Source organism: Clupea harengus, chromosome 21 (genome assembly GCF_900700415.2).
Source record: "Clupea harengus chromosome 21, Ch_v2.0.2, whole genome shotgun sequence".
In the NCBI taxonomy this organism is placed as follows: domain Eukaryota; kingdom Metazoa; phylum Chordata; class Actinopteri; order Clupeiformes; family Clupeidae; genus Clupea; species Clupea harengus.
The window spans coordinates 5,653,494-5,676,309 of NC_045172.1; the positions used below are offsets into that span (position 1 = coordinate 5,653,494).

Sequence of the window (22,816 nt, forward strand, 5' to 3'; positions counted from 1 at the left end):
CTTTTTATGCAAATTTGGACCATTTGAATTATTAGTGAGTGGAAACCCTAGAAATTCACAAACAATCATCAAAGTCGACTATGAAATGTATTCACCTAAAGGGTGATGGATAAATTCCTGTTTGAATGAGGTAAAATGCCATGATGGAAACATTATTATTCGCATCAAATTGCATTTGTGTGTTTCCAATGAAGTTCATCAAGTTTGTGTAAAGTTTAGAATCCACAGCACAATGGAGTGTGTCCATTTTGGATGAAAACGTGCACAGCTGAGTTTTCATGAATGCGCATAAAACATGGATGGAGACCCAGCTCTAGTCATCATGGATGGAGACCCAGCTCTAGTCATCATGGATGCCAGTGAATGTAGCCAAACAAGCGTTCCATTCTTGGTGGGAAAACCTGCTGGCTATACTAACCCTTTCAAAACTACTGAGAAACATCCCATACATTGTGAAGTATATCGAAAATGGTGAAGTTGAGAAGCTGAAATGAGAACTGCAGGATTTCTGTTTGTGTGTGTGTGTGTTTGTTTGATCTTACTTACTTCTGCAGGGCTGCAGTTATGCCAGTTTCGTTTGAAGTTTAGTTTTGGTAGTATGGTGAGTGCACACATGTTGGTGCCCATATACATTACCTGGCATGTATTCGTTTGGCAGATGCTTTTATCCCACACGACTTCCGATTGAGGAACGACAGTTAAGCTACAGTTATTTGGGAGTCCTTTCACGAGTGAGCACTATGAGCTCATAGGGATCATTCTAGTCAATCTGACTGAGTGCAAAAGAAAGCAGACAGAGGAAGGGCACAGAAGATATGCAGAGAGATATAAATCTACAATAAACTGAGTTTACTCTCCTCTGCTGTCTGCTGCAGGGTGGGCAGCGGGGCAAGCAGTGCCAGTTCTGCCCGTTCAGCTGGCCAGTGGTCCACCAGGGGGCAACCCGATGCCCCCACCGGCCCCGAACTGCCCAAACAGGCCTGGGGGGACAGGGAGGAGCCCGAGAGGAAGAAGAAGGAAGCAGATCTGGCTGAGCGGACAGACCAGCTGGATCGGGACGAACAGAGGGAAGAAGAGGAGGAGGAGGAGCGAGAGAACAGAGAGCAAGGGGATGATGGAGGTGGCGGGTGCGTGGGCGTAGTTTTCTTTCTGTTCACAGCAAACACCCACTCTGCCACCCTCTCAGGAAGGGGGGTTACTCACTCACTCACTGACTTCCTTATGATGCCATCATGACCTCACCTCAAGAGAGTGATGCTGTGGTCACCCAAGCAAATACACACTCCTGAGTCTCCTCTCCAGTGTTGCTACATAACTCACTCAATTAAATATTAAACATGGGCTTTTCCAGACAGTGATGTCAGCACATCCCTCCTGATCTCTCTCTCTTTCTCTTACTCTTTCTCTCTGTCTCTCTCACTCTCTCTCTCTCTCTTTCTTTCTCTCTCTCTCTCTCTCTCTCTCTAAGCAGGGCCCAGGAGTTGGAGGGGTCCAGTAACTTCAGGGTAGCAGGCAGGCTGCCCACACCCAAACTGAGGACTTTGCCCCTCGCACAGAGAACACACCATGACCGTACCACCCCCGCTGCCGGTAACCAGCAACGCCTTAAAACCAGCAAGGCCTTCAAATAAATCCTTAGAAGTCTAAAGATATACTATTTAGGAAAATCTATCACTACATTTAGATTTTCACGTCAGCAATTTCACAGGGTTTAGCATTTTCCTTCACTGCGCAGGTCTGTAAACGCACACAGTGTACTCTCGTGGCTCAGTCCATATGTTTGAGCAAGAACAAATGGATTAAGGTGTGATTAAACTTTAATTATTAATCAGGAGGGTTAAGTTTGGGATGTATTGCGCGATGCCATGTTGGAAAGGTTTGTATGTCATATGACGAATCTGTGGAATTCATATAATTCAGACATTCCATAATATAATGCAAATAACATATGTATCATATAATACAGGCATTCCATTAGATAATGCAAATAACATATGTAACATATAATTCATATACATTCCGTCGTTCAATATACTGAACAAACAGCACACATGCATACAACACATGAAGAGTTTAGCATGTAATCATCATGTGTATGCTGTCATAGGGCACTGTCCCAGATAGCAAGGACATGCTCTGCATCAAATTCCCCTGAGCGACCAGAAGTCACTTAGTTTGAGTTTCGTTCTGACTCCGCTGTGACGGAGGTCACCCACCCATGCTCACAGTCTTACTAGCCGTTTCGGTCCACTGCCAGACGGAGTGTGATGTTGAGGCTAGCCAAGCGTGCTATCTTACGGCCTGATCAGTTGTGTAGAGTGGGATCGGGAGATGGCCGCGAGTTGAAAGTGTTTGTGAGTGTGTATGTATGTATGTTTCTATGTCTGTGAGTCGATGTTTGTTTCAATTTCTGTTTGTGTGTATCTGTGCGTGTTTGTGCTCCAACTTTGTTTGCCAGGAGGAGCCATTCTGGTATCTCCCCCGAGAGTGAGGGCCTCCATGCGAGAGCGGCCTCCCCCTTCCCCCCAGGGTAAACCCCGCTCCCCACAGAGACTCTTGGGCCACCTTTCCCCTGCCCGGGCGCCCTTCAAGGTGGGCAGCTGCTCTCCCACACTCCACTCTTCAGCTCCTTCAGTTAGGATGTGTCTGCAGTGACCTCAGATTAGCCAGTGGAGATGGGCGGGATTCAAATCATCTGCTGGCCATTCTCTGTTTACACCTCACTCTAGTTTTTTAACTATCGATCTATATATGTGATACCTATCTATATGTGATCGCTATCTATATGTGATACCTATCTACATGTGATACCTATCTATATGTGATCCCTGTCCATATCTTTATCTATGAATATATCACTTACAATGACTGAAATTATAGTCCACTTTGCAATAACTTCAGATGTAATGGATTACAGTAATGTTCCTGTGATCAGGAGAATTAAGTTAGATTCATTAAAATGGCATTCTTAATGAAGATTAAGGGGGGTGGCACCAGTCCAATAGAATTTGCAGTAATGCTTAACTCAGTATTCACAAAGTTTTATAAACACATTCATAAAGGGTTAAAAGTATTCATAGTGCCACATGATTGATATAGGTCTATATAATTATTTATATATAGTAATGACTGCATTCATAAAGTGTTACGGTGTTATAGTATAAGCCCTTACAGCTTGAAGTATTAAAATCAGAAGCATCTTTTACCTCTTGATAATGGCACTGATGACATCATTGCCTTACAAAAGCTGTTTCTTCACCAGTTTCTTTTTACATAGTGTGTGTGTGTGTGTGTGTGTGTGTGTGTGTGTGTGTGTGTGTGTGTGTGTGTGTGTGTGTGTGTGTGTGTGTGTGTGTGTGTGTGTGTGTGTGTCTTCATAATGCTTTATGGATACTGGGTTTAAGTAATGTGTTACCACATTTGCTTGACTGTGCATAAACGTTTTCTCTTCTGTCATGGCTCATGACTCACTTACCCCCCTCCTCCCCTATCTTCCTTCTCAGTTGGGGGGTTTGAAAGGCCTTGTCCCACCTCCTCCCCTACCACTGCGTATCTTCCTTCTCACTTGGGAATACATAGGGGGATTGAAAGGCCAGTTTCACAGTGCCTCTCCCTGTTGCACGATCTCCTGAATGGAACCTGTCCTCGTTGAACATTTAAAACAATGCAGTATCACATAGTAGTAGGTTTTGTTAATGGTTATGTTTCATGAGTAACTCTCTAAATCTTAGTTCATTGAACTTTCTGCCTTACTACAGGTTCATAAAGACAACTGTCATGTAAAAACACTGAATTATTTTGCTGTTACAATAAAACATCAAAACTAATTAGACTTAAAATTGAAAGTTTTGCTAAGATAAAATCGAATATCTCATATCTAAAATCCGCTGTCATTTACGAGTCTGCACACATGGGGGATTGGTGATCTGCATCATCTCAGTTTGGCATCCTGGGAAGGCCACTTTGGTTGATTTCCTTGTCTGACGACTTTTGAGCTTCTCTCTGAGCCCTAACGTTGTTAGTAAAGGTACATGGGATGAGGCAAGCAGGGAAAAGTTATGTGTAAGTTAATATTAACAAATCCTATATTTTTCATTACTTATGTTTTATGAAAAGCCAGGGTCATGTTAACTGATTAATCAGCTAATGTTAGCTCAGTAGAACATGTCACTGCTTCATCTACAGGCTTTTTAAATGACCATGTTTGTCATTATTTTCTCCTATTAAGGTTTACCAGGGTTTGAGTTCATTACTGATGGATTTATTTGATTTCATCAGCAACATATCAGTTGTCATTATGGGTCAATTTGTGATAATAATACCACCAATTCAATATCCTTGGATAGTAGTTTCCCTCGCTGCCATTTTATCTTATTTCTCCCCCCCAGGCAGAGGAGGCTAGGCTGACCCGCAGTCCGCCCACAGCAGGCCTCACCACCACGGACCCCCTTCCTCTCCGCCAGGACGCCTGGTATGGTATGGGCGTTGCCGAGGAACCCCCCAAAAGGTTGCCCGCCCCGAGGTCGTCTCGCAAACGGGCCCCCAGCGCTCAAGCTTTGGAACTGCCTGTCAACCGCATCCAAGGCATGCTCAGGGACCCCGAGTTCCAGCACAATGGTATGCTCCATCACTGACCTCTCACTGTACCCATGCCCCCCCCCCCCCCAGGCCATCACATGGCTAATTGAATTTGCTAGGTCAGGATTATTTGGGAACGCAAAACATGCTTCTTCATGGTTACTGCGGAGAAACCCTGGTGTATATCACGTGTGTTGTATGTGATATTCTTTTCCCCGGATTGATATACCCCCACATGCACCAAAAGAAGAAAACTTAATTATAAGAAATCATTTCCCTGACAAGACATAAATGCTGCGTTGTAAACTAATTTATCATCCAGCCCACCACTGACTGATTTCCATTTCCACTAAGCTGGTCTCTCTTTCTGAATTACTCACTACACGGTCACGTTTGCTTGACACGTATTAGTGACCCCGCCAACGTTTTCCATTAAGGCGCAGCAGAGGTATAATGTGATGATCATCATTTGGAAAAACCCATTCACTGCGTTGTTTCATTGCAAGCATTTCTGCAAAAAACATAACACGTTTGTCATATAAATGCAGTTTAATTGTATACATTTGTGCTTTTAATGATTACTAATTACTTTGGGTCATTGTAGGTGTAGGCTTATACTGTGTGGTTAAAAAGAAAAACTTTAATTACAGAGAATTTGCCCCAAAACCACCCCAATCATGTCTGTGTTCAAAGTCAGTTTACCCAGTACCAACTCCATCAAGTTTGACGTTGAAAGCATTTCTCGCAAATAATGCATTCATCTCGAGGTTTATGAGGTTTAGTAGAATCCCTTGGACAGAGCAAGATTTGCAGTTGTAGGTGCTGATATCGTGCAGCTGACAAAGACAGAATCTCAGTGTTGTCTTCCCATAGAAGCCAGACCAGCAAAAAAAGAAAAAAGAAAAAAGATTTCAGTTAGGAAATGCAACAGTGACAATGGGCTTACCGTCAGACAGAGAAAAGGTGAGGTCGAGTTACCGCCAGCAACAGAGCATCAGGGGGAAGATTGGTGTACCTAATGTAGGTCAGTCTCCCATCCTGCCCTCTTATACTTTCCCCTTACAGTGAGGAGCGTGCGTTTGGTGCACATCATGAATTCGGTAGCAACACATCATAAGCAATGGGGAATTAGCAAGGGAACGCATACAGAAGCAGAGCGTAAAATAACACCTGTGCAATTGAATCCCTGATGAAACGATTACCATTATGCCTTGATTCCTAGTAACATTATGTAATGCAGCTCTTTTCAGGTTATGTCAAAAGATATAAGGAAATACTTCATATTACGTAACTTCTGCAACATTGTTATGATACAATAACTTCTGGTTATGCCAACAGATATAAGGAAATACTTCATATTATGTAACTTCTGCAACATTGTTGATACAATAACTTACAGTGCACCACACTGTAAACAAGTATTTGATGTGAGGGTTACAGTAGTTCATACTTTAATTAACATTGAGTGCTATTTTGGCTTCAGGTTATATTACTTAACATGTACAAGCGTTAATTAACAACTCTGTTGTGTCTTTTACAAATTCCGCTCTCTTTGTGGCGTCAAAGACTTCATCGTCAATAAACAGTTGTTCCAGGTTGTGCACCAGTCACCAAGACTGTATCCAGATCAGCATCGCTGAAGTTCAGATGGTAAAAAATCTGAATGAACGCTATTTATGGACTGAACACACTGATGATCTCAGTGGCTTAGTATGACAGATTTAGTTCAATGTTGCTGTGTGATAGTATCAGCTAATATTTGCTGGGCATCATAGACGTAAATTCACATGGCATAAATGTTCAGTAATACGAACATTTGATAATATTAAACGCATCAATTAATATAGACAAATAACCATCTGAGCTGAAGACTTGTTTCCTTGTGATGAAATGGAGGAGCACCCCCCTCTTGCAAGTGTTAATTACGTGGTTGCCATGTTATAGGTTGTTAATGCATAACAAGGTGACGCATTAAGTAATGCCAGCCAATTAACTCTTTAGCAGGAGTGACCTCTGCTTCTGTTTTAGACCCACTATGACCTTTAAACCATTGCCACTGTCTAGACATGCATTTCCTGTTGGAATGTTACTCTGCCACGTCAAGTCAGTGTGTCTACTGTACGTCCAGAGGTGTCGTGCAAAGATGCACCTTAACAAAATTAGTTTATATGTATTCAGCTGCAAATAAGTACAGACACTTCATTGAAAATGTGGCCTCCTTTTCACCAAAAACGCAGCATCTCAAATGACGTGGCATCTCAAATGAGTTGGTTGACTGTCTATCGTCCATTTCTTTCATGATTGGTTAATTTGAATCCTGATTTCTTCCTCCTTGAAGGTAACTTGGGTCTTCACCGCCCAGGGCTCTTTGTGTATCCTTCAAGTGATTCAGCACTGTCGGATGATGGTAAACAAACCGTTCAGTGTGTCTCTATCTACTAGAGTATGCCTAGAGTATGAAACCGAAGAAAACGTGTCTGAGTTGTGACACACACACACGCATGCATGCATGCTTGCATGCATACATACACATCTGGATGCATGTGTGAAGTTCATAGTTTCTAGTATGTAGTGCAAAGCTTCAAGGCCTTTTTTCTGTGCTGATTTGCCATGATGATGCCATAGACATGGTGAGTGTGCTTACCTCTCGCTCTGTTTCATACAGATGGCCGCATGTCACAGATTTCAGCCAGGTCGGCTGCATCCTGCTCCATGGCTGCCCAGCTTCTGGGTCGGACTTTGAAGAGGAAGGAGAACTTCTGGGGAAAAAGCTAATGTGTGTGTGTGTGGTGGCAGCAGATGAGTAAAGTGATCAACTTGTCAGTAGATTCAATGATTAACTTTAATAAATTATGCTTGACAAGTGGTTACTAGTGTGTAATTCAAATATTACAATTTTTGTTTAATGTATTGTCAGTCTTAATGAGGCATTTTAATATTTATTTTTGGTATAACGAAATGTGGTACTTGCTCTTGTAAGAGCTCTGATTTTACCGGACTGGATGAACATATCTAATGAAAAATGCAATGTCAATGTACATTTTTAAGATGTAAATTTTATACATTTGTCTGTGCCTAACAACGCAGGAACCGGCCTCGACTAAGATAATTTGTTTTGTGTAGGAACAGATTATGGTCTGTATAATAATACATTTGTGAAATATACCTAAATAAAGATTTAAACTATCATCATTAGCTTCAGTATATCTGTCTGCAAGTCTGTCATGTCGGTACATCATACATGTTCCATGATACATCCCACATTAATAGGCACTAGCTCATACTTGTCAATGTGATCCAAAATCTGTAATCAGAGAGCACTCTAGAAAGTGCACAGATCTGACTGCCCCTAGACAAGGATCTCACCAGATCCTTCACTCTGGCCTTTTAAGTGCACACCAGTGCTCTGGCCTTTTAAGTGCATACCAGTGTTCTGGCCTTTTAAGTGCACACACAAACTGGTGCTTGTGGGGCAGATCCTCTGGCATGTGTGTGTCATCTCCCTTGGCCAACTTTTATTTATTTTTCTTTCGCAAGGAAAGTGTCCTTTGTGTTAACTGAAGTTGCTTTGTGTGTGAACTGACGTGTCCAATGTTCCTTAACCCCCCCATCACCCAAACCGGGGCCTATTTTACTGCCAATTCTGTCTTTTGTGGTCTCGTGTGGATGACTCACAATGCCCACTACCAGCTGACTGCTATGGAGTTTCTCCTCTTCCTCTCTTTCTCTCTCTCTCACTATCTATCTATCTCTCTCTCACTATCTATCTGTCTATCTCTCTCTCTCACTATCTATCCATCTCTCACACTTTCTCTCTCTCTCACTTTCTCTCTCTCTCTTTATATACAGTATATATAGAGATACACGAGTGTACAGCATCCACCATGCAGAAGTGTATATATATATATATACACTTCTGCATGGTGGATGCTGTACACTCGTTTATCTCTCTTTCTCATTATCTATCTGCCTATCTAACTATCTCTCTGTACTTCTGCATGGTTGATGCTGTGCACCTGTGAATCTCTCTCTCTCTGTTTGCCTATGTACTTCAGCAATCACGGTTGATTTCCGCTGGACAGCGCATGCCTCTCCGGGTGCCTCTGTCACAGCTTCCTGTGTGCAGAGCCACTGGGGCCTTGTTGTGGGTCTGCTTGTGTGCTGATCCATGACGTTGCAGACGGTGTGGCCCATAGAACTGGGCCCGACCTGTCGACCTGTTTATGCACAGGATACAGACAGCCGCAGACACGCTGACGCAATGGCACATTTTGACACTGGTGTGACTGATAACAGGTTAGATCAACAGCTGGGGCTGTCAGGATTTACAAACAAGCCCTCTGGTATTAATAAAAATGTCTGCTTTTCATTAAAAAAAAAGAAGCCAGCATAGTTTCCTGCACCAATGAAAGCCCTGTTCAGGCGTTGCCCAGTAACACTGATGACATTGTTTCAAAGAGCACCATGCCTCTTCCTCTTCTTGGCTGTGACCACAAACACAATAAAGAAGCTTCATCAACACCAATGCTCTTATGCCTCCATCCATTGTGTTTGCTTAATTCAGAGGACGCCATATCGTCACGGGGAATTCACCTGCACAAGCGAAGGTTCCTACTATGAAGTAGGAAGGACCAGCTCAGCATTGAATGACCTGCATTCTGGAGTTTTGATCACCTGTGATGAAGAACTAAAAGAGGAAATGTTATGTCATGTCCTGTTGGATTTTTTTTCCACCCTCCCATTAATGCTGTCCTTATTGCCAATGTGTGGACTTGCAATATCTCAACCAGGTAGTGTCATCAGAGGAAGGGGATAGTACACTCCCTACCTCTCTGATCAAAGGAAAGGGGGAAACCACAAATGACGTTCGGATAAGATCTAGGGCACCTCTTCAGAATATAAATACTGTGTCAGCTCAGTGGGAGAGCATGCAATCCAAAACTGACCTGCAAGGTAAGAAATCAGTCAGACTTTCGGTAAAGGCTTGTATCTCAAAATATTTGACTGTGGTTGTGGTTAATTAACAATATGTATTTTCATTTCTAGGGGATTTAAAACAACTGTGGTTTACTGCAAGCGTCTAACTACCGGCTGGAATTATGAAGTGTTTACCTGTCTTTGCTATGTTGATGTGCTGCGCTGTCTGGGGAAACGCAGCCTCAGTGCGAAAGCATCATCGCCGTCCGCTACAGCGCGGTCCACTGGACAACTCCGAAACTTGGAATAACCTCAGGGCTGTTGCAGAACATGTGAGTGAAGTTGTCGAGAAGCGTTCTTGGAGTTCTTTTTTTTTCTTTTTCATTTAGCTGACCTTTCATACTGACGTTTGATTTGACCAATTCTCATTCATTCGTCTGGACAGGCACAAGAAATGGACAGGAACCACACGACCCGTCTGATCCCCTTGATGTCGCAAGAAAAATTAAAAGTGAGTAGGCTGTATGCATGATGAATGAACCAAGCCAATTTCTTATGGTGTACGAATCTAGCTCGTCAATACAAAGTTCATGTCATTAAATGTAACAATCAAAATTGCAGAACAAGGAGAGCTGCTGTATGCACGCCAACATCTTGAACTACTACATTCGGAATGTGCTGACCAAACAGGGAGATCACCACGAGCGTCTTCCCATCGTAAAAGATGATCTGGAGAGGGTCGAAAAAGACTTGAAGGAACATGCCAAATGTGTATGTATGAGCACTGTTTGTGTGTGTGTGTTTACTAAACCTGCATTTGCAGTCTTACCTAGTAGCCTATACATCATCTCTTCCCGCTGTACTCTTGATTCGGTGCTGAGGCTAAAATTTCGCGCTTTCTTTATTGTTTTGCAGGACCCGAGGAAATATGATGAGAACGAGTACAACCAGAAATTCAGAGCGAATTACGAGGCGGTGAGTTTCCATATTATTTTGTAAACCCATGTATTTGCACTGTCTGTGGTACTGACAAGGGCAGCAGCTAATTTTTCCTTTCATTTCAGGCGGGAATTAAGGCTTCAATCAAGGCAATCAGCGAAATAGATATTCTCTTCCACTACCTCTACGAATCCTGCAACTATAGTCTGGAAATCCGAGCTGGGAATTAAAATGAGTTAGATTAAGAAAGACAAGTTAGTTGAGACTAAGATATTTTTTTATGTCACTATGCCTTTGTTCTTTGTTTATTTATATGTTTGAGATGTCACCTGTATTTATTGATTTATTTATTGATATGCTGGTTTTATTTATTACATAATGTGTCAGGAAACGGTTTTGAAAGTCTGACGTTTGTCGTTGACGATGAATGTCGTTATGCAGGATATGTGTATGTGCACACGTAGATTCAGGATTGAATCACATAGTAAATGCATTTTTAAAGCATTTTTTTATAAAGAGATTATGTAAACATTGGGAAACGGCCAAGATATCAGATAGGCTATATCATATTTGGGACCATATGTATTGTTTTTGTATTAACTTATTTAATAAATAAAGCTACATTTGTATACAAATGATTCCTCTGTTCATGTATGCATTTCTGAATTCATTATTTTTACAAAATGCATTCAATGACAACTTCATCCAAAATTCATGGATACCTGTCTCAGTCAATGTTCACCACCAGCAAAATGTTCTTGCAGACATTTAGCTGAAGACATTTTCCTACTATTACTGCTACGTATATATGAAAGCCATGGGCTATCAATGAGACAAAGTGGCCCAAAAATGCATCTACAACAAACACTTTCATCCAAAGTGACTTACAATATATCTTGCATTGCTCAGGAATTGAACCGAGGTCAGCTACTTTATTATTTAATAACACTAACCACTGATTACACAATGTCAATTTGCCACACTCAAAAGTGGTATCTACACTATTGTGACCGGCAAACTGTAGCGAAGGTTAGAGCGTAGTCACCCCACCCAGACTTGAACCCGGGTCTACAGGGTGCCAAAGATGCACTCTGTCAGCAACGCCAAAGAGCCAGGCTCGATGGCATGGCAGTCAGAGCACATACTCATCTGTAGTGACGATCACATCGTCACACAAACCAACAGATCAAAAAAGTTAGTTTTTGGTATCATGACAACAGCTGGCTTTAAAATATTTGTGTGATATGGGGAATTTTAGAGGTGGATAAGATGTGCTAAAGCTTTATTCTAAAGTGCCCATGCAAGGGATACTGTGGCGGTACTGTAAATGTGACGATCAGAACAATTTCACCACGGATGAGCATTAGGGCTGCAGGACATTTTTAGTGGTAGTTCCATGTGTTATTGTTTCACTCACTGTACTGGGAAAGAAAAGTGTCTGTACTATAGTATACCACCCTAAAATGTAGTATGGAGCTGTCTTGAGACATGTAGCTGTGGCATATTTACTGTATTTTACAGTATATTATATTACAATACATACGAGATGTCATACGTTTTTTTTTTTCTTTTGCAATGCGACACAACTGCAAAAATAGAGGATACAGCAACACATGATATATGCATCTTGCAATGCTTCAAGTGCTTCTGTGTTTTTTAGTTCATTGTACATTGAGTGATAAAGGAGTAGATAAAGAGAGAGCAGATGCTATAGTTATGGCAGCATGAGACACTTTTGGGCGAAGTATGAAGCATTTAGGTGGTTGTAGTGCATTTTGCACCACAGGTGAACTGATGTGCTGAGGTGTGTGTCTGTAAAGCCCACTGTGTGAGAAGTTTTTAAAAAAGAAGACAAGGTGTCGAGACAAGTGTTGAAATGATTGGAAAAAACTGTAAGAGAGAAACGTGAATACATTTTACAATCCAGTCAGTACCTGTACTTGTAAAGTTCCAACAGTGACTAGCCACTTAATTGCTACTTTTACATTTACATTAAGTCATTTAGCAGACGCTTTTATCCAAAGTGACGTACAAAGGAGAGAACAAGCTACGAGCAATAGAGACCTAGTGTAACAATAAATACTATTTTACGTAAGATTTTTTTTTTTTTAAAGCAGGAATGTAACTACTGTAAGTGCGAGTTAAGTACTAGTTAGAGGAGATAGCATTAGAGGAAGGATAAGGAGAGGTAGGAAAAGGAAGAGGAAGAGAGAGGAAGTGCAAGTTAGGAGAGGAGGTGCTTTTTGAAGAGTTGGCTTCTTAAAGGTAGATTAAGCCCTTCCCTGCAGTGCATAAATGCTCACAAATGCAGAGGAGCTAGTATGACACAAGATGCACAGTAGTTTGAGAGAGAGAGAGAGCACCTGTTGGCCAATCACGTGCTCTTCTCAGATTTCCGTCCATGGAGAGTGGGAAATCACAGGTAGGAAATGCCCGATGCCAGACACTCCCGCCTGCTCTCGGTCAACCAATTAGGCTCTGCCTCAAGGGAGATGACACTTAAGCCAGGTAAACATTTCCTGGTGTGCTTCTCTGTGTGCGTGTGACAGAGAGAGAATGTGTGTGTGTGTGTTTATACTGTACTTGTGTGTGTTTATCTTCCCTCCCCTGGATACAGTGACGATAAAGAAGACGATAATGGGCATTCAGAGCGGAAGACGCACCAGTGCATCTCTAGGGTAAACACCAGTGAATGGAGCCTATAGGGAGTATAAATAGGGAGTATAAATAGGGAGTATAAATAGCAGCACCATACAGGACCTTCCTAAAAATAGCCCTCTGTTTGCTGCTATTTATAGAAACAGGTGCTTCAAAGGCCAGGTGTGGAATGTGGATTGCACAGAACATACTGTACGCACACTTCCCCAAAGTGACATCATTGGAGTATAAATCATAAAACGCCGCAAGACAGAGGGGCTTTTTTCAACTCAAGTGCTTTTGTTTATTCACTTCATTTAAAGTGACATATACATTACAGTAACATTTATTCATTTGGCAGATGCTTATATAAAGAGAGACTTACAAGTGAGGTACAATAAACAAGTAAGTGAGTAAGTGAGGAGATATAATGAAAGTAAGCACCAGCAAACTGATCCTAGCCAACCTGCCAAGTGCTGAGAGCCAAGTGAAGAGGCAGAGGTGTGCACTTTTCACATCTCACATCTCCCAAGAAAGAAGTAAAGAGTTGCAGCCCTCTCCGGCTTTCAATAATGCCCCACTAAAGGAAACCCAGACTAAAGCATGATAGTGCTTCTGTCTTCTATAGTGGTACTGCTAACACAACACACTGCAGACTTATTTACTATTTGACAAATGGTATATCAGCTTCATTTCTTTTTATCCCAAACTAATCCATGCTCTGTCTTCATAATCATTTGACTACAACCATTCAGTAACATCCAATTATGCTTTATTGCAGACAATTTTTAACAATGTTGACAGTGGCTTTAACAATGTTAACATCCATAAAAGTGCATCGGTCATTTCATATGTTTTTATAAGACCCCCATATAAAAACGTGTAATTAACTGCACTATAAGCATAGCTTTACTTTACTCAAATTGATGATTGCAACCATGATGCGAACATAAAGGAAGCGATATTCAAATTCTAAACAATATTCAAAACATCTCAATAGGAAAACTGTGCCTGGAGAGTTTGTTGGCTTTCCTCGATTGGGGAAGGGAAATCCCAACCTTCACCCTGAGGTTCCTACAGTCAGGTCACAAAGACCCCACTCATTACTCTCTTCCTCATTACGCTCACATACATTTCTGCCCGAAACCACTGAATATGGAATTTTGCCTTTGGGTTGTAAATGTTATGCTGCTGATACTGCCATTGATACACGGATTCCCTTCTGCACGATTTGAGATGTAATGGAAAGCCTTCACCTTTATAAATGTGTTTCGTAACAACTGAAGTTAGCAAGCAGCACGGTTTTACAAGTTATACCTATTAAAACCATTTATATCCATGTCATGATCCACACACTGCAGAACTTACGTAAAGTAAAGTTAAGTAACACTATGCAACAATTTTACACTTTTTGAGGTATGGTTTTATGGGCAACTATAGGTACCATTCTCAAATTAATTTTTATAGCATATGGTCATGTGAAGGACAGATAAACACGTGTGTCTTTCCCACTAGCCATCTAGGATATGCACTATGTAGTTCTGTGTTTCCTGGCTGGAACACCTTGCAAAAAAGCTTTCACAGCATGACATTGTCAGCTATATTGCCAAAAGACACCAGTTAGTGTGTTGGCAAGCTTCTATCAGTGTCAACTGATGTTTGTTTGTGTCAACTGATGTTTGTTTGTGTCAACTGATGTGGTGTTTGCAAGGTTTTTGCATGACTTTTAGGCAGTTAGCTTGCTAGTTTTGGAACAGAACTCCTTATTGCTGCTTTAATATTTTGGGAATTTTGACAATGTACCTTTGAGCGAGTATAGAGCCCCGGCAGACCCTGGCCATGGCCACAGCTGAGGTCTCCCCCACTTCTCTGTCCAAACCTCCAAACCCCTGAACCCCGTCCGTTCACCACGCTGTCACAGTTAAACTCTGATTCATAACCCAAAAGGCCTTGTGAGTTTTAGCTGTGAAGCACTCTATGGCTGCCTACGAGTGGAGCGCTTATAATGGAGGAACAGAAAGTAGTGCAAGTGTCTCAAAGTGGGTCATGTCAGAGTAGATGGTGCTCAAGTTGTGTTACCATGTGGGTGATGACCTCGTTACCTCATTTCAGGTTTAGGGGGAGGAGGTGGGTCCACACATCCAGACAGCTTCTGCTTGCCAGTAACAACCAACGTGTGACGCAAAGCAGGACTGTGTCAGTAGGGGCTTTGAGAGCCCTGCTTGCTTTTGTGTGTCTTTCATATCCCAAAGTTACCCGTTTTTCGTATTTAGCGCAGCTTCATTGCCAGATATCAGTACACTGTTTCTATTATTTATTCTTCTAGTCCTTCTCTGAACGGATAGAAGTTTGTTGTATTGAATGCCCCAGGTTGTGCTGCCGACTGACTTGTATCAGACTAATTATTGTGCTCCCTTATGCCTTTCTGCAAAGCACTCAAAATCACCAAAGCAGATGCAGATGAATTTCTTCCATATACTTTTGATCTTGGTGATATGTCTGACAGTTTCTTCTTTGTTTTCTTCTTGGACTTGAAACAACACACATATTTAGGAACGTCTGAATGCTGTGCCACTTCATTTATTCAAACTGTTCTTTTCTCACTATTTTGTTGGAGCGATGGGGACACTTAGCAAAGTTAATAACAGATTATCTCACACCCACACATATAAGATGAAAAAAGACACTACTGGTGTTCAAAGCCTTCATTTTAGCATTGAGGTCTTACTAATGTCATTACTGCCTAAAGGGTGGTCATCACAGCCATGACAAAATTACCTCAAATTACTTCTAAATCTGTACTTTCTATCACTGTTTGCAGATGCCTATGGGTACTAACAAAATGTAAGGCATGACCATTAAAATCAATGCCTCATCTATCTCATTTATTTCGAAAAGCATATAACGACTGAGATTTTATTTCCAGCTACTGCATGACACATCAAGGGCACATCAAATGCGCATACTGCTGATGAATACAGTCGCGCCAAATGTCCCGTCCCAAATAAAATAGTCTACCGCTATAATTCTGTGGCGGAAATGCCGCATATGCTTATGTGCACACAAAAAAGTAACCGCAAACCAATAACCTACTTTATCTGTCCAGTAATCGATCCTTATAGCCGCTGTGGCTCTCAAATACAAAACCGCAAACCATTAGGTGAAACCCGGTGCGCACTGTAGGGCTGTAAATCAGAACGGCACCCTCAGCATCTTGTAAATGCGCGTGTGCCAAGCGCTTGGAAACTCGGAGCGACCCCAACACGTCATGTGTGTGGGAATTCCTGCAGAGGAGAAAAGCCGGTATAAAAAGGTGTAAGCCACTAGAGATTTTTGAAAGTTTCAGTGTATCATGTGGAATCTAACCCACACGATCAAACCAACAACATGCGGACTAAACTTTTAACCTTGTTCGTTCTGCTTGCGCTCCTGCACCTTTGCCAAGGTTGCCGACGGAAAAGACTTTTGCGGGTGGAATGTCTTGCGGGTGGAGTGCCTTTGATTAAAAACATGATAAAAGCCATCGATGTCATGCGGGACTCCATAACAGTAAGTTGGGGCTAGGCAATTAAATCATACAACTGACAATTAAGTACTGGGTTTGAAAATATAGTTTAAACTGAATTTTCTTTTTTTTATTGTAGGATGAGCAACCGCACATAAAACTTCTAAGAAATTTTACTAGTCCGTGTAGAAAGGTAAGAATGATTAATTGACAAGAAATGAGGATGGACAAAATAATAAATCAGTTTTAGCAGAAAATGATCAGATCTATAAATATTTGAATTGATGCAAGATGTTTACATTCCTTTATGTGAATGATGCCTATTCCAGAAGGGAGTGAATCTCCAAGTAATCAGTGATATTCTGGACATCTACATGACACACATCAAACTGGATAACAGTGAGACGTTCATGCACAACCTGTCCCGACTTCAGGACACTGTGGAACACTGTGTGAGTATACAGTATGTTATAACCCCTGGATGTATCGCAATACTTTTTAAGTAATTATCGCAATACTTTTTAAGTAATTCTAACTTGTAGAGCAAACATTACAATTTCATATTATGACAATGTGAATGTTTAGAGATGTCAGGCATTTGATGTCCCGGGAAGTGGCAACAAGTGCTGTGATTGTTCTCAGGATGCCCAACTGATGGCTTGTTTTTTTTTTTTCAGCTCGAAAGAAACCCGCAGCCAACTACTGCAGCCATCTCCAAATACAAATCTAAACAGACTACAAAGAACATTAAGACCCTGGGGAAAACATTTGAGAAGGTGAGACATTGCCACTTATCATGCTACATAGATACCACTAGTCATTGTCCATTTTAACTTTACTTTGGGAAATGGTCCAGGTCAAAGAGAACAACAGAGACCAACAATAACATTGAACTCACCTGATAATTTGGTATTGGGCTTCCAGTGAAGTCATTCAGGAAACTGACATCCAGTACTTGTTTGTTCAGATTGAGCGTAGACTGACCTTTAATTCAGATTATCTTTCCTCCAACCCTCTCTGCATTTATCTCACGATGTGTAAAATATATAATCGTATGTATAGAGCCCTATGTGTACAAGGGGGTCAAATCCATGCTTGAACAGATATGCTAAACAGTTTTTGTAGTTTCACTAGTGTGTCAATGTAGGATTTGGCTTTGAAGTTACTACCACACACCTCATGACCTGACCTATCTTCCTTTGATCTGATTGCAAAGAGAGATCTGAATATATATATACATATTTATATATATACTGCATATATATATATCTCTCTCAAAACAGCAAGAGTTGAATATATACTGTATATTCTTTTTTAAATTAAATGCCTCAACTCTTGCTATTTGAGTTCAGCCTTTATGATATGCAGGTGTTGGATATGTGTTGATATGCTTGTGGTAACTCTGTGTATCTGTGTTTGGCAGCTGGACCAAAGAGGCATCTACAAAGCTGTGGTTGAGCTCAAGACGGTCCTTGTATGGACCAGCATGTTCGCTGGTGAACGGTGAACAGCAAATGAGCGCAATCATACTGGGAGTCATGGTCCAAAGGAGAAAGCAATGCACACACTCTCACTCACACTGACTCATATGTACATCTCGTACACACGCGCGCACACACACACACACACACACACACACACACACACACACACACACACACACACACACACACACACACACACACACCACACACTCACACACACACACCACACACCATCCAATTAAACTCATGACTGAAGACATGGACATGACTCAGTGTTAACACAGGTTGAACCAAGGACCGGTGGATGACATCTTGACCATGATGACATCACCACAGTCAGTGTGGTGATTCAAGGGTAACTTGAGTCTGAAGTGTCTTGTTTATAGTCTTTATTCTTTTTCTTTTTGCACTGAAACTGAACAAGGTCCAAGGTGTGAACAGTGATTATGTCGCTGTTACTGAATAATGCATTCATGTGTGCTTAGCTTGCTTACTTATGACTGCATTGTCAGATCTGATTTGCCAGGGTTTTTACTTAGTTAAATTATTATGATTTAAGTAGTGCTGTTTAATGCAGTACATTTTTATCATATTTATAATGCATTTCCAGTAATTTATTGATAAGGTATTTATGTATTTTATAAGTATTTGCAAATGTAGACATATTTGGATTTCCAGTGTCCTGTAAGCTGATTGCACTAGCTAAGATTTGCACAGTCTTAATATCTGCCTCTTATAAACCACTCTCAGTGTGTGGGCAGGGATCATCCTGTACATATGTTTTATGTGTGTGGTAACATGTATGGATGCCTTGCTTTTTATTCAAATAAAGGTATTTTTTGTACCATCCACAGTGTATGTTCCATTTGTGCAGGGCAAAACAGTTCTCCTCTCGCATACAGTATTTAGTCATAGACATTTACCCCCCCCCCCCCCCCCCCCCCCCCCCCTCGGGCCCGGGTTCCATTTTACTTGACCCCCACCCGATGGTGGGCCTGTGCTTCTCAGCGGATGACCGCAAATGTGGCAATGGCGGCCTCTTCTGGCAGAACATGTAGCCTACTCTGGGCATGCAGATTATGCCACTAAGTAGGGCTGTTCTTGTGGAATTGTGTTGTGCAATAGAATTGCTAGGACCCAAAACTTAATCAGCACAGTATCTGTCCCAGGCACACAGAAAGGCCTCACAGACATTATAACATTCAAACAGGTAAGAATTTAGAGTAAAAAGCCCAATTCAAGTTCTTATAGTGCCAATTGGAGTCCTCACTGGATAATGGTTCCTGGCCCTTGTGTATCTAACACCACATATACCATGAGAACCAGGTACAGCAATGAACATATGTATAAGCACATGGTTGCATGCACACACGCACGCGTGCGTACTGGATATAAGCTTACCGAGTATGCGTCTGGTCGGCGACGTCATACCCGGCAAAACTCGGTGAAAACAAGCAGCTGTAAAGCCTGGAATCCGATCGTTAAGCTGTCAGATGCACGTAGTCATTGATTTTGCAATAATTTATTTTGGGATTGCTACAAGGAAAACACTGCTTTCGCTTTCACGAGTTTCGATTTCACGAGTTTCCTTGCAACGCCATAATTGCGCAACGTTACTTCCGACTATTCATCGACCAGACAAATAGCTGTTCTTAGAAGAAGTGTTTGACTGCGATGTTAAACTTTTCTCTAACCTTGTGAAAATGGCACGTTAAAATGTGAAAGTGCTGCTTACCTGCCCATTCATTACTACCATATTACTATTGTACACAGCAAGTCTGGTGATTTGAGGCAGAGAACACGAGGATCCATTTCCATTTCATTACTGTCACAGTAGTCCAAACCACAGTTTGCACCGCGACTCAATTGCATTTAGGCCCTCTGGTGGATATTTTCTGTAAATTCATCCTGTTCACCATTCACAAATACAGATGCACGTCCGTACATTTCAGTTAGATTTATAGTTTATAGTTAGATAGCTAACTTTGGTGGCTATCACAATATGTTGCAAAGTAAATGTTGTTTAATTGAAGTGTTTGTCTTGTCAGCCAAACATGTTTGTGTACATCAAGAAACATCGACAAATTATAATGAAAATATGGGGATGAGTTTTAAAAGGTTAATTATGTAAATCGTACGGAAAGATTGAGCAAGTTTCACATACACTTTGCTTATGTAAACCAAAGGTTAACGTTCTATCACCTAGGGAATGTGTCTGGGTGACAGGCAATCCAGTGTAGCTTCCAAATTCGTCATTTGAACAGCATTTATACAGAGATAATCCCAGAACACAACCCTCAGTGACAACTGTGTCCTGGAATGGATATGTTGTTATACAATTGTTATACAATCTAGTGTCATATATTCATTCTCAATATTAAAATCCACCTCCGAGGAGGAGGACGCTCTACTGCCGAAACCCGGGATCGAACCAGGGACCTTTAGATCTTCAGTCTAACGCTCTCCCAACTGAGCTATTTCGGCTGCCATGCTGTGGACGCCACGTGTTTGCAACTAATTGCCACTAGTGTGCATTGTTAGTGAGTGCATATAGATACGTGCACGGTTACATACACACACACATAATAGCTTTATCTCAGAAATTCTTAGATAGAATTCCTTTAGTCAGAATGTGTTTACGATAAGTGCTATAGTAGACATCCAGTGAACTTTCCTACCATCAGTGTCTTGACCTTTTATCTTACACCATGACCATATGCATTTCATCCTCAAAGTATATAAACAAAGCATGTCTTCAGATAACGACAAACAGTTCTTGATTACACATCCAACAAGTATTTAATGGACTAGCTAATAAATAATGGTCATTTATTATATTTGAATTTTGCCTACTTTAATCCTGTAACCTTAATCATGTTGTGCTTTGTTTTACAATCTAGTGTCATATAATGATGTTATAAGTCATAAATCATGTTATTATGTAACTATATAGATATCCAAACACAGTACGATAGTGACCTTTCATGGTCAATCATTGTGCTCAAACCTGTAACTTGTACGATGGCCGTGCAGATATGCGCTAAGAAAGAACCTGAACCTACACACACAGACACACAGACACAGACACACACACACACACAGACACCCACACACACACACACAGACACACAGACACACACACACACAGACACACAGACACACACACACACACACACACATGGACGGATTATGAAACCATGGGCCCCTGGGCCTGGACATGTAAAAGCCCCCTCTGCATGCGCACGCCTGCAAAAATTGTGCGCTCGCAAAACATTACTTCAATGTAACTACATTTTTTTTCAACAGCACAATAACTACATTCACCTGTACCTCAACAGGATTTACAGAGCAGGTACACTCAATTAAAGCCAACAGCGAAATACACCTCTTTCAACCACAAAAAAGAGGCTCTGGCTTAGGGGCCCCCTGAGCTCATGGGCACCTGGGCCTGGGCCCGTTCGGCCCGTTGGTAATCCATCCCTGCACACACACATACACACACACACACACACACACACACACACAAAGGGGATCAACAGGAACGCATCCTATATCTTGCATTAAATCATCATGAGTCATGCGTTAGTTAAGCATTACCTAAGTATATGATTTGTGCCCTTATTATAGAATGTACCCATGTACACTCCATGCAAACAAATAGTCAAACAAGATCTGTAAACAAAACACACACATGCATAATGTATGATATACTATATGCAAATGAGCACACATACATGTACAACATACAACCCACATGTAAGTCTGGTAATATTTCAGGTTGTGACAAAATGAGCCATCATTGCACACACTCGCACTCACACTCACACTCACACACGCACACTCACACACACACACACACACACACACATTGTAGCATGCACAGGGTATGGGAGCATTTTCTCTGCAGATGCATCTCACATACTAACACAAACGCAGGAGTTTCTGAAACATTAACATTCATCATCTGACCTTTTGCACCACTGTCACAAAGACACACATCAATACACACACATACACTCACAAACACACAAGCACACACAGACACACACAAACACACACAAACACACACAAGCACACACAAAAACATGCACACACAAACGCACACAAGCACACACAAACACATGCACACACAAACACACACAAGCACACACAAACACACACAAACACACACATACACACACAAACATGCATACACACACAAGCACACACAAGCACACACAAACAAGTTACACACACAGATACCACAGCTACATGCCTCAAGATGGCTCTATGTGGTATACTAATGCACAAAAGTTTCTGTGGTATACTATAGTACAAAAAAGCGTGCAGACACTTTTCTTTCCTACTACACTACACTTTCTTTTAGTACTATAGTATGCCACAGAAATGTAGCATGGAGCTGTCTTGAGGCATGTAGCTGAATTTCATATTTACTGTATTTTATTTTATATTACAATATGTACGTCATATGTTTTTATTTTATTTTGTAATGCCACACTAAACTGTGCAGAAATAGAGGATACAGCAACACATAATATATACTAATAGAATCTAATGAGCAGGCCAAACTTGAAGAACGGGCAGAAGACGTAGTCAGGATTTCAGAGAATGGCCTGCCTGACTGTAGGAAGGTTTTGCATTTATCCCATTCAGTCAGGTAGAATACAGGGGGGTGGTATTAAGACCACACCCTATAGGTAACGGCAGGAAGGAGAGACAGTGGGGGACACCTGTGTGTGTGTGTGGGGGGGTTGTT

General features: G+C 41.4%; 2 protein-coding genes and 1 non-coding gene across 9 annotated transcripts in view; 2 read left to right on the forward strand and 1 right to left on the reverse strand.

The window, feature by feature from the left end:
• Nucleotides 1-7,767, forward strand: part of mdm1 (Mdm1 nuclear protein) — a 16,789-nt gene extending 9,022 nt beyond the window's left edge. For 4 of the 7 annotated variants that reach the window (XM_031558742.1, XM_031558738.1, XM_031558739.1 and 1 more), the window contains 6 exons: nucleotides 876-1,127; nucleotides 1,472-1,590; nucleotides 2,459-2,592; nucleotides 4,389-4,617; nucleotides 6,917-6,985; nucleotides 7,244-7,767. In XM_031558742.1, coding sequence (XP_031414602.1) covers nucleotides 876-1,127; nucleotides 1,472-1,590; nucleotides 2,459-2,592; nucleotides 4,389-4,617; nucleotides 6,917-6,985; nucleotides 7,244-7,353 — 913 coding nt within the window. In that variant the 3' untranslated portion in view covers nucleotides 7,354-7,767. The remainder of the gene's footprint in view (nucleotides 1-875; nucleotides 1,128-1,471; nucleotides 1,591-2,458; nucleotides 2,593-4,388; nucleotides 4,618-6,916; nucleotides 6,986-7,243) is intronic. The other 3 variants (XM_031558743.1, XM_031558744.1, XM_031558741.1) reach the window with 2 other exon arrangements.
• A 1,739-nt stretch (nucleotides 7,768-9,506) lies between these two features.
• il22 (interleukin 22) lies at nucleotides 9,507-11,072 on the forward strand. Its single transcript, XM_042702909.1, has 6 exons — nucleotides 9,507-9,531; nucleotides 9,625-9,827; nucleotides 9,941-10,006; nucleotides 10,117-10,266; nucleotides 10,411-10,470; nucleotides 10,560-11,072. The coding sequence occupies exons 2-6, from the start codon at nucleotides 9,678-9,680 to the stop codon at nucleotides 10,662-10,664; spliced, it is 531 nt and encodes a 176-aa protein (XP_042558843.1). The 5' UTR covers nucleotides 9,507-9,531; nucleotides 9,625-9,677; the 3' UTR covers nucleotides 10,665-11,072.
• Nucleotides 11,073-20,471: 9,399 nt separating this feature from the next.
• trnaf-gaa lies at nucleotides 20,472-20,544 on the reverse strand. Its single transcript has one exon. It is a non-coding gene; the product is annotated as a tRNA-Phe (tRNA).
• Between the last annotated feature and the right edge of the window lie 2,272 nt (nucleotides 20,545-22,816).

Coding starts and splice junctions, on each gene's coding strand:
- il22 (XM_042702909.1), top strand. CDS start 9,678: ATGAAGTGTTTACCTGTCTTTGCTATGTTGATGTGCTGCGCTGTCTGG. Junction 10,007..10,116: donor TGTCGCAAGAAAAATTAAAA/GTGAGTAGGCTG, acceptor TCAAAATTGCAG/AACAAGGAGAGCTGCTGTAT. Junction 10,267..10,410: donor TGAAGGAACATGCCAAATGT/GTATGTATGAGC, acceptor ATTGTTTTGCAG/GACCCGAGGAAATATGATGA.